Below are 12,870 nucleotides of genomic sequence, written 5' to 3' on the forward strand. Positions count from 1 at the left end.
TTAAAATTCTGGGGTTAAAACATAGCAGACTACCATACTCCCTCAGCCCTCCTCCACCCTTTTGCCCCATATTCTTAAAATATTCTCAAAATGTTTTGGAGGCAGCTCCTCACCCTGTACCCCCTCCTCTCTAGGGACGAACATCGGTCCACTTCTGCATTCCATTGACTCAGTCTTGGGTGCTCTGCAGAACCCCAGCATGCTGCAATCAATCTCTTGGCAAGCCCCATTGTAATTGCCAGAAACGATTATTCATGCTTCGTGAACCCAGCATCCTCGGAAAACCCAAGCAGCACCAATTTAGGTTCTAGAGGCACCGGCGTACTCACTGCAGCAGTTTACTCATACATTTCCCCCAGAAGACTTGGACCTGTGCACTGTCCCACAATATATGATAGAAGGTGCCACCTCCCTTCCACATCCGAGACCCTTCCCACAAGGCCCCACCTGGCCAATTCAGTATGGGTGTAATATACCCAGTGAAGTATCTTGAATTGCATAAGCTGCAGTCTGGCCACAATTCCAAGCTCTTGGAAACATTAAAGCCTCCACTTACTCCTCCGATTCCAACCGCCCCATTGGCGCTGAAGGCCGTGATCACCTGGTATAGGGTGAACGTTACTTTGGAGGGGATACCTGCCATGTTCAAGTTAGCCTCCAGGGGTGAGATCCTTGCAATTGCTTCCAAAGAGGGAAAAAGAGCGCCCATGGCGTACCCTATTTGCATATACCAAAACTGTTCTCCCACTGGCAGGCTGTATTTTCCCTGCAGCGTCTCAAATTAGCAAAATGTCGTCCCACCTGCACCACATCTGCTAGGGTGGATATCCCTTTTGCCTCCCAGCTCCTAACGTTTTGCACCTTTAGCAATTCGGTCAAGTGTGCATTATGCCAGATGGGCCGAGCAAGGGTCGGTCGACCCTCCCCCCGCCCACCTCCAACCCCCAGCTGATGCCCTGATGTGTTTCCACACATATCTGGCACATGTGCCGCGCCAACCCAGGGAAAGCCCCTGTGTTCCTTGCCCCCTGTTTTGCCTTCCTGTTTTCTCAGTAATTTAAATAAATCTTTTTGTACTTAAGGGGTTCCCCTTTGCACTTAAAAAAAGGCTGGAAGGCAATGTGCTTTTTCTTGGAAAACAAGAATGTATTCACACTTCATGTAGATTTTGAAATAGACCCGTCTCAGGTCTCTTTATTATCGCAATTAGATTACCACTGCAAAATACAGATAGAAATAAAGCAGGAATACATCACTGTTAGCATTTCTCTAACATTCTTAATCTCTGCCAAGTCTTCACTGTAAAGCACCAGGTTAGTAGAGAGAGTCACTTGCCAACGGGAAGAGGCTTAAGGAAACACGTCTGCTTCTGTCAGCCCAACCCGAGTTCAAAGTGAAAGGTCAAAAGTGACTTGCTCTTTCTCTGTCTGTGTGATATCTTTCCCTCAAAATGTAATCCAGTATTTTTCCAGAGATATTTGCCGTCACTAGAACCCAACAGTTGCATAGCGTTTGCAGCTACTGGACTCCACTGAATTTGTAAATAATCTCTGGTTTCTCATGAGAAGCCGGCAGACCTCGCTCTCAGCTGCTAAAGGAATGCAAAACAAGCTTCGTCTGAACACACAAACAAGCTATCTTTCTGTCACTCCAGCAAACACTCATTGTGCTCAGAAATGGGCTTCTCTTTAAGCCATACATCTAATGTTTACTGGTGTTCTCAGAATGCCTCTCATCTTGACTCTTATTGGAATCAAAGCTAATCCATTTTTAAATGCATTACACCCCCCATACAATGCCAATGTCCACCTTTACAGAAGATATCACCACCCTCCTATCAGCTAACACTAAGCCCAACTCACAAATCCTTCTACTAGGCAATCTTAATCTCGTCTTCCAAGATACCAAGGACATTAAAGCCCTAGACATTGCCAATACCTTAACTGAACTGGGCTTCTCCCATCGCATCCAGGAGCCCACCCACATCAAAGGGAGAACCCTTGACTGGTTGGTTGACCTTAATTGCAGCATCAACAGAGTGTCCAATACACCCTGCACCCGGTCAGATCACCATATGATAACATTTAACATCAGAACTAATAACCAATGTTCTAAACAGAACATTGCACCACCCATTAGCACGAGAAACAAAAGGGACATAACAAGGGAGAAACTGCTCCCACTAATACTACCCATACTAAACAATGCCTCTGAGTCGTGCGCTGACCCCATGGTCCTAGTTGACACTTATAATCAAACCATACTCAAAGCCATTAATACCATTGCCCCACTTAAACTATGGAAACCCAGACCTCGCGCACACCTCAACTCGTGGTTCACGCGACACCTTAGAACACTACGTAAGGAAAAGAGAAATGCAGAGTCCCATTGGAAAAGCCTTCCTTCAGTCGCGAACAAGGATCTTGCCTTATCGGTAAGCGGGATGATCCCTACCTAACATGTTACTAACTAATTTGGTAATATGGGCCTATACACACTGATTTTAATGATACATATGGCGATCCATTCTTGTATGAAATGTACATCACATTATAGTGATATCGTAACCATATTTTTCGTAGTGTACAATGCTATGTGATGCCACTTCCTGTTTTGTCAACGGATGAAAGGTCGTGTTCCATCGCTTCCCGTGATATCACTTCGGGGCGGGGTCAAATGACATCACTTCCTGTGATGTCATCAGGGGGTCAAGGGTTGTGTGATGTCACTTCCGCTACCCCTGGCATTTTGGTGAAATGACATCCCTGCTGGTTTCCCCCTTTCTAGGCTTCAATTTCTGTGATCAACGTTTGTGCCTACTTCAGAGCGTTTTTCACCTTTTTTTTGTATTTCATTTTTAGACAAACGTTATACTGGAGAAACTATCCATGATATGACCCCTTTCTATATCCTTGTTATCTCCTTCAATTCTCACAATTGCTACTTCTGAAATATCCTTTGTCTACCAAACTGTATATTTGTGACTTTTCAATCTAACATTCAGATGGTAGACAACTCTTTGATATGTCCCTTGCCGGGTAACCGTTACACTTGGTAACTCTTTTGGTGTCTCCCAATACACCCATTTGTGTTCTTCCAGTTCCCCACATTCAATATTACAGAAGCTTTTATGTAATGCATGTAGTCCTGATTGCCTCCCCCGTTCGTGACCCACCCCAGTAGCTTCACTCCTCTGGGTTGGTATTCACGGAGTCTGGTGGCAGGATTAATCGGCTTCCTCTCTCCTCTGTTGCTGCTTTCTCGACTACACCGCAGAGTCGTTTTGTGCCTCTCGTGATTTCTGGGTGTGTGACTTTTGAAAGCCAGTGGGAGGTTTCATTCCTCTAATTCTTTTTGGTTTTGGCACTGTTAGTCAGGCCCTGGGCCCACCACAGAGCTCCTGTGGTCACGCCACCACATAGGATGGTCTCTTGGACCCCGTCCTGCCTGCAGCTTCCCTGCTGTGGTCTACCCCGGGCCTCCGGCATTCTTTGCTGGCGGGCTCTGTGGCTCCACTCTGCTCCACCCCATCAAGATGTGGTTATGTCAGATGGCTTCCCCCTGCGTATGGCTCTCTCTCTCTCTCCTACCTCTTAATCAGGTCTCCCCTGTTTCATATAAATCGAGGTTCGAATGGGTGTTCTGTTTTCCTTGTACTGTCCTGATTGATCCAGCATTGCCAGATGCAAATAGAAAGGGAAGGCACATCACTTGCTTTTGAAGGTAGTCCCATTTAAGCAGATAATGTTATCGGCACTCGAAGTTCTGTGTGGGAATGAGTCCTTCTCCCGGATAGGAGGGAGGGAGGGTCCCACTTGCCCAGACCCCTTGGTAGGGTCTTGCGGAGCGGGCTTGCACTTCCTAGCCTCAATGGAGGTGCCCCCCAGAAGAAGAACAGGATTCTTTCACTGTCCCATTAAACCTGTTTTGGATTATTTGCTTTCCCTCTTCTAGATGAGCCTACAGATAGGCACTGTGAAGGGATACCTGGCAGTAAGCAAGTCTCTTTACAATTCCTGCTGTTATGCGATTTTTACGGAGATTGTGTAATCGGTTTTTACCAGGCATGCTTTGTGGTTCCAGCATGGGGTTTGTATTTGTTATTCCCTTATGGGTGATCCCTTTGAGGACTTGCATTCATTTTCACTTAGATTGCTCACCCATACGCTGATTTTTCAGGTTGCCATCCCTTCTACAAGAAGGGTGAGTGAGTTCCAGGTGTTCTGTTAAACCTCCCAATTTCGTTTTTTCCAGACAGATGGTGACATTGAGAGTGAATCTTCCTTCTGAAGGTGTCCTTACAACTCCAACTGTCTCAATAAATCCATATTGCAGTGTTTTTCCTTTGCCTCATCCTTTCAAGGCAAGGGAGAGATTCCATTGGCTGGACCCAATGTGGGTGTCTCGAATGAGGGACGTTAGGAAACATGACCAGCTTTTCATGGGTTATGTTGGTGTCTGTGTTGGCAGGGCTTTGACCAAACATACGCTGTCAAGGTAGATCATTCTCTTCATCTCAGAATGCAAGGTTTCAGTGCTCATTCTTCCTGAAGTCTGGCTACCACCTCTGCCCTTCAGTGGGTGGGAGGGATTCTTGTGTTTGGCATTTGCCAGCCAGCTACACCGTCTTCTCTGCCCACATTTTCCAAAATTGCTGTTGAGGTCCCTTTCAGGGCAGGACGCATGCTTCTGCACAACAGTTGTTTGGAATTGGTGTCCTCTTGGTCTCCTCCCTCCTCCGGATCCACGTACTGTTATGGGAGTCCATCATAGATGAGGAATCCGCGGTAGGAAAAAAAATCCAGTGAAAGAACATGATCTGATGGATGTTCCTACCACTAATTCCTCATCGCCCTCTCATCCTGCCCCACTTGGGGGATAGCTATTACACCTTCTTGACTTTTGTGGCCCCTAGGCAACTGAGTGCTAGGAGAAAAGGTAGAACCGACGTCACGTACAGCGAATAAGGGCATCAGGCAGAGCTGTGCTGCACCCCCTGGTGGTGTAAAATGTTCTGAAGATCAACTTCCCTGGAGGTAGAATATAATAGATGAGGCACATGTGGGAGGAACATCCAACAGGAAAAACACATTTTTGAGCAGTAGGTAATGTTCTTTATTACCCGAAGTAATGGTACTTTCTCCAGCATTGGATCTTTCATAGATGCACACGCTGTGAATGTTCTCCGGCGTCAGGCTGGGAATCCTTGGTTACCTTACTGCTTAAAGCAAAGAAAACTTTCAATTTTGTAGGGCGTCACCTTCCTTGTGGGTGCTTTTGGTCCCAACCAATGGGACATCAAGTAGTTAGACCCTTCTCCTCTTCCTCTCCTCAGATTCTAACCGTGTCATGCTGATGGGCGTCCTTGTGTTTTCTCCTCTGAGAAAATATCCTATTTAATAAAGGATAACAGTTTGGAAAGTATCCTCTTGAGAAATGTAAAAAAATGTGTTTATTCGTGTTATATCTACAAGAAGCCTTGTCATCTTCTTTACAGATTAGTGGGGATGGAAGGCAAAAAGAAAGCCTTGTTTAAGGCCTGTGGCAACTGTGGCCTTAAAAATGCAATTGATGGAGACCACGCACAGACTCTATCTACTGCTTGTACCCCAACCACAAAAAGCTGAGAACACCTTCCACAGAGTCAGCAACAACAAACCAGGCTGCAACCGCCGCGTCATCGAGCAAACACCATAAATCTAAGGTCTCGTCATCTGCGATCACGACAAGGCAGGCAATGACCCTCTCGTCATCGAGCAAAGAATATAAATCTAAGGTTTCGGTTGCAATTACAGCATCGACAACATCTATATCATTGATGGCTGCATCGTCAAGTAAGCCTAAGCCTCTGAAGGCTCCCACAACGGATCTAACAAAATCCAGTCAACACTTGTCAAGTAAATGAAGATCACTGACCACGTTCATGGCTGGCAAACCTCGGTCTGCAGCAGATAAAGGCCTCCAGCAAAAATTAAGTTGTCGTTGGCCTCGTCGATGGTATAACAAACCCAGTATACCACTAAAGAAGCTCAGGAGACTGGGGTACTGTCTCGGGTGAATCTACTCCTAAGGCCCCTCCAGAAAGGGGACACCACACAGTGAGCACTATACAGCAAAAGTACACTGACCAGCAGGAGGCAGTACATCTACAGGTAATTCCTTCACCGATCTCACCCATTGCTTATTTGGAGGTTAGGACAGAAGACATAATTCAGCATGAAATAGACACCGACTTTGAAGCGTAGCAGGAGCAGCAGGCACAGTTTTCAGATTATGAAGTCCCTTTTACCCCAGGGAGAAACATTCCTCTTTAGCTTTTCAGGAGACCAACAGGGACAACAGTGCCTTGACGAGGCACTAGACCCAAGACCGGGACCAAGTTAAGTGGGCACACACCACTCCCTTGCAGAAATGCGAGCCCTGTTGACAAATCCACAGGTGCTTTTGTCCTTGCAAGTTCTATCCTCATTGCAGAACGAGGGCTGCAAGCAGGATGCTTTTTGCAAAAAGGTGCTGGCCGTATGCGCTACCATAGTCAAAGCAGCCAACTCCCTGCCCATTGTCATTTGTTACGCTAGGGAGATGTGGCATGGAATCTCTCCTAGAAGACAAAAGAAAGGAAGCCAAAGCAATCCTCAAGGAAGGGGAGGAAGTGTCAAACCACAGTATTAATATTCCAGCAGACCTGGCTGACACAGGTTTCAAGCAAATTGGCAATGGAGTGGTATTAAGACGCCAGGGTTGACTTAGGTGCACCTACTTTAGAGTGGAGGTACATCACAAGGTTTTTGGCATGGCTTTTGAAGGAGATCACCTCTTCGGGCCAAAAATAGACAAAGCCCTCAAGACCATAAAAAACAACTCAGTGTGCTTCCTCACATCATTACAGAACCGGTGGTTCTTTTGGCCCTTCAGGGGAGCCTTGGGAAGAGCAGGATCTTCTACCTCCACTAGAGGTAGACCGTATTCCAAGGGTTCGTCCTACTACTCGCAAGGTCATTGGAGATCCTACCAAAGATATCAGCGGTCATAAGACTTAAGGTCAACAGAGGTGTAAGAGAATTCTGGGCTCCCAAAGAGGTCAGCAAGGAAAGCAGCAACAAGGACTGTTGCCCAAGACAAAAGCAGGTCGGGGTGAAACGTGTCACAGTATGTCCAAACATGGAAACACGTAACATTGGACAGCTGGGTGCTGGAGGCAGTAACCCACAGACATCTGGAATTTAGCACGGCTCCCACACAAAATCTCCACCCCCGCCCCCCAACCATCCCACACCTGTGCACATAAGTGTTAATACAGGAGGTACAACACATGTTGTCAAAAAGGGCCATAGAAATGGCTCCAATGCAGTACAGAGGTTTACTCCCTATATTTTGTCATTCAAAATCCAGATGGCAAATGAAGACCCATTTTAGATCTATGTAAGTTGAGCAAGTTCATAAAGAAGCAAAAATTCACCATGGGAACGCTGCAGCAGGTCATAAAGGTAGTGCATCCTCACGACCATATGGCGTCCAAGTACCTCCAGGACGCATACTTCCACATACCACGGTACCCATTACCAATTTCGACTATTGCCATTCGGTCTAATGTCAGCCCACTGAATGTTCACCAAGTTTCTCACTCTGATAGCTGCTAGCCTGCACAAGGAGGGCCATCATGTCTACCCCTATTCCGACAACTGGTTGGTGCGAGCACCCATGGTGGCCGGGGCACAGCGCTCCACGTGGCAAACAGTGCAGCGCACAAAAGACCGGGGATTAGGGCGGAAGTACAGATCAGGGAAGTGTGGCGTTGTGTATCCGCCTGATACCAAACTGCAGACTCCATATGAGGCCCCTGCTGGAATTCATCACATCAAATTGATCCCAAATTTTAGGAACTTGGGGAGACAAGGGACAGGTCTCAGCCAAACTGGCCCAGACACTTCAGTGGTGGCCAAACAGACCCATCATCACAAAAGGTAATCTGTTACAGGATCCACCATATCACAGGATGCTCATCACCAACGCATCCATGTTGGGCAGGGGAGCCCATATCGACCAGCTCCATGTCAAGAGGGCTGTGGACAACTAAGAAAACAACTCTCCACATCAACATGCTGGAGCTATAAGGGCAGTGAGATGGATACTCAAATCTCTTTTACCAGTACTAAAGGGGCAATCAGTCAGGGTCCTGATAGACAATACTACAATAATGTATTACCTCAAGAAACAGCGGGGCACAAGGTCCAGGCCCTGTCCCTTGAGGCACAACGGGTATGGCACTGGGCAATACCCTACAGCATCTCCCTTCAGGCGTTCCACTTCCCAGGTGTCCAAAAGTAGGTGGCAGACAGCCTAAGCAAGCAGGAGACTCACTAACAAGTGGGAACTCAATGACAGCCACCTGCAAGTCCTATTTCAGAAATGGGGTCACCCATCCCTGGACCCGTTTGCCACCGGTCACAACAAAAGGTGCACCCAATTTGCCAGCAGGACCCTGTAACAGAGTATAAATGGGGGCACATTCTCCTTTCCATGGGACAACCTATTTGCATACATGTTGTCTCCCTCCCTTCCTGGTCCTACGCCGAGTAGTACAAATGATCAGACCTCATCTCTGCCGAGTGGTCCTCATCACTCGGAACTGGCCACGCCAAACGTTGTACTCGGACATACTTCAACTCTCAACGGATCAGCCAATATGGCTGCGTGATCACCCAGACATCATTTTGCAAGATCACAGAAAAATGGTTCATAGTTTCTTTTTTATTCAAAATGAAAAATGTCGAAAGTCATTTTTTAAAAAAAATTTTGGGACGTTTTTTATTCGAAATGGGGCGGTTCCCCCCCCAGCCTCCCTTTTTTTATTTTTTATTTTACCACTTTTTTTTTAATTCCCGGACCCCAAAATAATATATAATTAAAAAAAGGAATTCGACTTTTTTTTTCGACATTTATTTTTCGACATTATTGTCTTTCGACATTTCTTTTCGAAAAAATGACTGCACACCCAGAAAAATCTTGCATCACAATCCGCAGTCCCTAAAATTGACTGCATGGCGCCTGAATTTGCAAAATTCAGATGTCTAGCAATCCCTCTGAACTGCAAGGACATTTTGTTGGCAGCCAGGGCCCCTGCCATCAATACGGGCTTGGCGGGTCTCTTGAAGAAGCCATTTGTGGCCGATGGCCACAACCCAACTTGCGTACCTCGCCTGGAAAATAGTGTTCCTGGTGGCCATCACATCCGCTAGAAGTGTGGCATAGATACAGGATCTGGCAGTAAATGACCCATACTTAAGGTTCCGGAAGGATACATTTCTGCTTATGACCAATCCACAATTCATCCCGAAAGTCCCAAAAGACTTCCATACAAATGCGACCATTGCTTTGCTGTTCTTCTTCCAAAAGGCTAAATCTCCAGCAGAGGTAGCTCTGCACTCTTTGGATGTAAAAAGGGCAATGAAATACTTGATCCACGGAACCAAGCCTTTTAGAAACTCAACCCAACTGTTCCTATATTATGGGCCAACTAATAAAGGAAAAGCTCTGTCCAAACTGGGCATTTCTAGGTGGATTTCATTGGTCATTTCCTTCTGCCATGTGTCAGCAGGAAAACCGTTTCCTGCTCCACCCCATGCTCACTCCACAAGGGGGCATTGTACAATTACTGCGTCCCTTTGCTGCGACCCCCGTAAATGTTGGCTTTTTTTATTTCAACCCCCTTTTCACCCCATCTATATGTGAGGGGTTGGGTACAGTATTTAATGGATGATGGGAGGGGTGCGTGGGGTCTCTCCGTGAAAATATATTTAAGGGGGTTAAAAGGGGGTCAAATAAGTCAACATTTTCGGGGTTCGGAGTAAACGGGCTGAAATATTCACAATCAATGCCACAACGGCCACGGCAGCTTTGGCGGCTTTGTGGGCGGGTGTCTCCATTGCAGACGTTTGCCAGGCAGCTACATGGTCAGTGCCACGTATGTTTACGAGGTGCTAATGCTTGGAGAGGCAAAACGTAGTGGACTTGCAGACAGGTAAAGCAATCCTGAAGTGTCTCTTTCAATAAGCTACACATTTTACCTTTTACAACCTCCAATTCTACATGCTGCTTGTAAGTCTAGCATGTGAATCTATGAAATATTCAATGTTGGAGAAGGAGAAAGTTGCTTACCTGTAACTCCTGTTCTCCAGCATTGGTATCTTTCATAGATTCACATGCACCCTCCTTCCGCCCCTACAAGGTAAAACACCCATAAAGAAGGTGACAGCCTACAAAATGGTATGTTTTCTTTGCTTTAAGCAAGGGAAAAAAAGGTAACTGCGGATTCCCAGTCTGACACCAGGGAATATTCACAGCATGTGAATCTATGAAAGATACCAATGCTGGAGAACAGGAGTCACAGGTAAGCAACATACTACTAATTAATCAACCTCAGAAAGATATATGGCTAAGCTTCTGGGATACAAAGCATGTGTCCTGTGAATCTAACACAGATGTCGGGGGGAAGCACTCTGCTGTATTTTCATGCTAATGTACAACCCTTTTCTTCATTCGGCTGATTATTCTCTTCTCTGATCTGTCTGTATCCTGCTAGTTACCGGTAAGCATATCAGAAATACCAACTCATATATTTACAACTAATATTCTAATACTTAACCAATAAACACTGCAGTTCTTGGTGTGTGTTTTATATACAGTAGTTGTCTTGCTTGATAAATGCCTCATTCAGACCTTTGGGCCATTGAGAGTAAATAATTGTCCTATTGCTTGTGAAATAATGGGTTTCTTTAGAATGCCTTTGAGGAAATGCAGCTGTATTTCATCTGGTGCTTCATTATTTTACAGAGAACAATAAATGCATTGATAGAATTTTTCCACACACAACTGGATCTTGAACAATTGAAATCTGTCACCCTGATGAAGCTGGAAGAAATAAAAGAAAGAACTGCTGCAGGTGAGAGATTGCACAAGCGTTCACCTCAACCTCCATATGCATTCATTCTTTTCCAGAGATAGTAAATTAATGTTATTTCATGATTCATATATTGTCTTTGCTCTGCTCTTCTCTTCTTTTTTCTCTCCACATCATCATGCTGGAGCCAAGGGCAGTGAGATGGGTACTAAAATCCTTCCTACCAGTACTAAAGGGGCAATCAATCGGTCAGAATCCTGATGGATAATACTGGGAGGAAAAATAGGGTCTGAGGATCCTCCCGTAGAACACCACCCTCAAGGTCAGGATCGGGAAGCCTCTGCCTTTCCCTGCACATGACCCGAGAATATCTCAATTCTCTCAAGTCACGCAATGCAGGGGGGTACCGACACATTGTTACAGACCTGGCATGCAATCTCCCTGGTTCCAGTCCAGGAGCAGGGTCAGGGTATATGATCTTTATAACTCTAGTTCCAAAAAGCCTTCCAGGTTGTTCCGCCCAGTGTTGAATTGGAGGTTTTACATTTATTTTGTCTCGTAACACTAGTTCAAATTGTTGGCTTTAGTCAGCATCGTTCCATTAATCGAGCATCGTTGGACTATAGAAATGTATACCTATACATTCCTCTCTTTCGTAATGTCAGTCCTTCCTCTGGTTTGTCTTCAGTGGACTGCACTACTAATTCCAGGCGCTGTTATGTTATCAGAACTTAATAAAGCACAGCTTCCACCCGAAGGTTTCTTGACGCTGTGAAGGAACACCATCAAAGTCAGTTATAGAGGACTCAGGGAACGTAATAGGAAACCGAAACACCTAGCATGGGTAGAATTTAAGGCTTAACTTGAAATAATCATCCCACCTCTGGTTGCCTGTGATGTCCGTGTGCCCCCCACTCCACCTCTGGTTGCCTGTGATGTCCGTGTGCCCCCCTTATCGCATGCATGTATTGCCTTCTATCCTGTTTTCTCCCTTACCCCTTCAGCCCTCTTCTACCCCCCCACTTCTAACCAATGCAGGAGATTGTCTGGATACATTGTTTTACCATCACCATCTTGCTGCCAGTGCTTGGATTTGACCTTATGGACACATTGAGTCATGGTGCTTCACCCTTCCCAACTCTCCTGCTGGACCACCCCTGCATCACATACTCATGGTGGCCCTGAATCATGCTGTGCCCATCTTCATCTTGAATCCTGGCTTGCATTTGCTGTTCTCTTGCAACATTATGTGTTATTACTGACTTCTGCAACTGTATTTGCTCTCCCCTCTTGTTGCTCCACTCTTTTCCCCTGTTTCTATTCTCTGTTCTCTCCTCCCTCTCCCCTTACTTTATTATATGCACTTATTCTATCAGAATTGTCCTTGAACCTAGTATGATAGCAACAATGTTTGTCTCCTCCCCCTTCCCTTACCTGGCGTCTGTAATCTTGCCAAATTATATTTGGGCTGGGCTGGGCCATCAAGGAGGTATTACAAACATCCAAATGGCTGTAACTTTGCTGGGAACCACCGGGCCCTTCATATCAGAAGGAAGTACCGGCGCCCCCTTTTTTAGAATAAAATGTTCAATTAAAAGAAAATGTAACAACATCTACTACTGATCTGCAGATCTAGACAGAGGGTGGTAGATATCTTAATCCCTAGATTGTTAATGGATTCATCTGGAACACGGCGAGCACCCAGAGATGGAGACCAAATATCAGCGGTCCATAAGGACTGAGCAGAGGGTGGGGGGGGCAACTACAAGTACCTCAGTCTTTTCCCATTAAGTTTGAGCCAGTCTTGCTTCATCCAGGTGCCAATATCTGTTAAACAACCCAGCAGACAGGATGCAGCTTCCTTAAGATTGCAGTCATCTTGGAGAATGAGCTGCGGATCATCCGCATAGGCATAAAACTGGCAGCCATGATTCTGTATCAGACAAGCCAAGGGATAGACATGGACATTA

General features: G+C 45.9%; 1 protein-coding gene across 4 annotated transcripts in view; it reads left to right on the top strand.

Moving 5' to 3' along the window:
- VPS13C (vacuolar protein sorting 13 homolog C) overlaps positions 1 to 12,870 on the top strand; it is a 5,236,720-nt gene that overhangs the window by 1,466,231 nt on the left and 3,757,619 nt on the right. For all 4 annotated transcript variants that reach the window (XM_069624493.1, XM_069624490.1, XM_069624491.1 and 1 more), the window contains one exon: positions 10,834 to 10,942. In XM_069624493.1, the coding sequence (XP_069480594.1) occupies positions 10,834 to 10,942 (109 nt within the window). The remainder of the gene's footprint in view (positions 1 to 10,833; positions 10,943 to 12,870) is intronic.

The sequence above is a fragment of the Ambystoma mexicanum genome, chromosome 11 (genome assembly GCF_040938575.1).
Source record: "Ambystoma mexicanum isolate Mex_15411 chromosome 11, UKY_AmexF1_1, whole genome shotgun sequence".
Taxonomy (NCBI): domain Eukaryota; kingdom Metazoa; phylum Chordata; class Amphibia; order Caudata; family Ambystomatidae; genus Ambystoma; species Ambystoma mexicanum.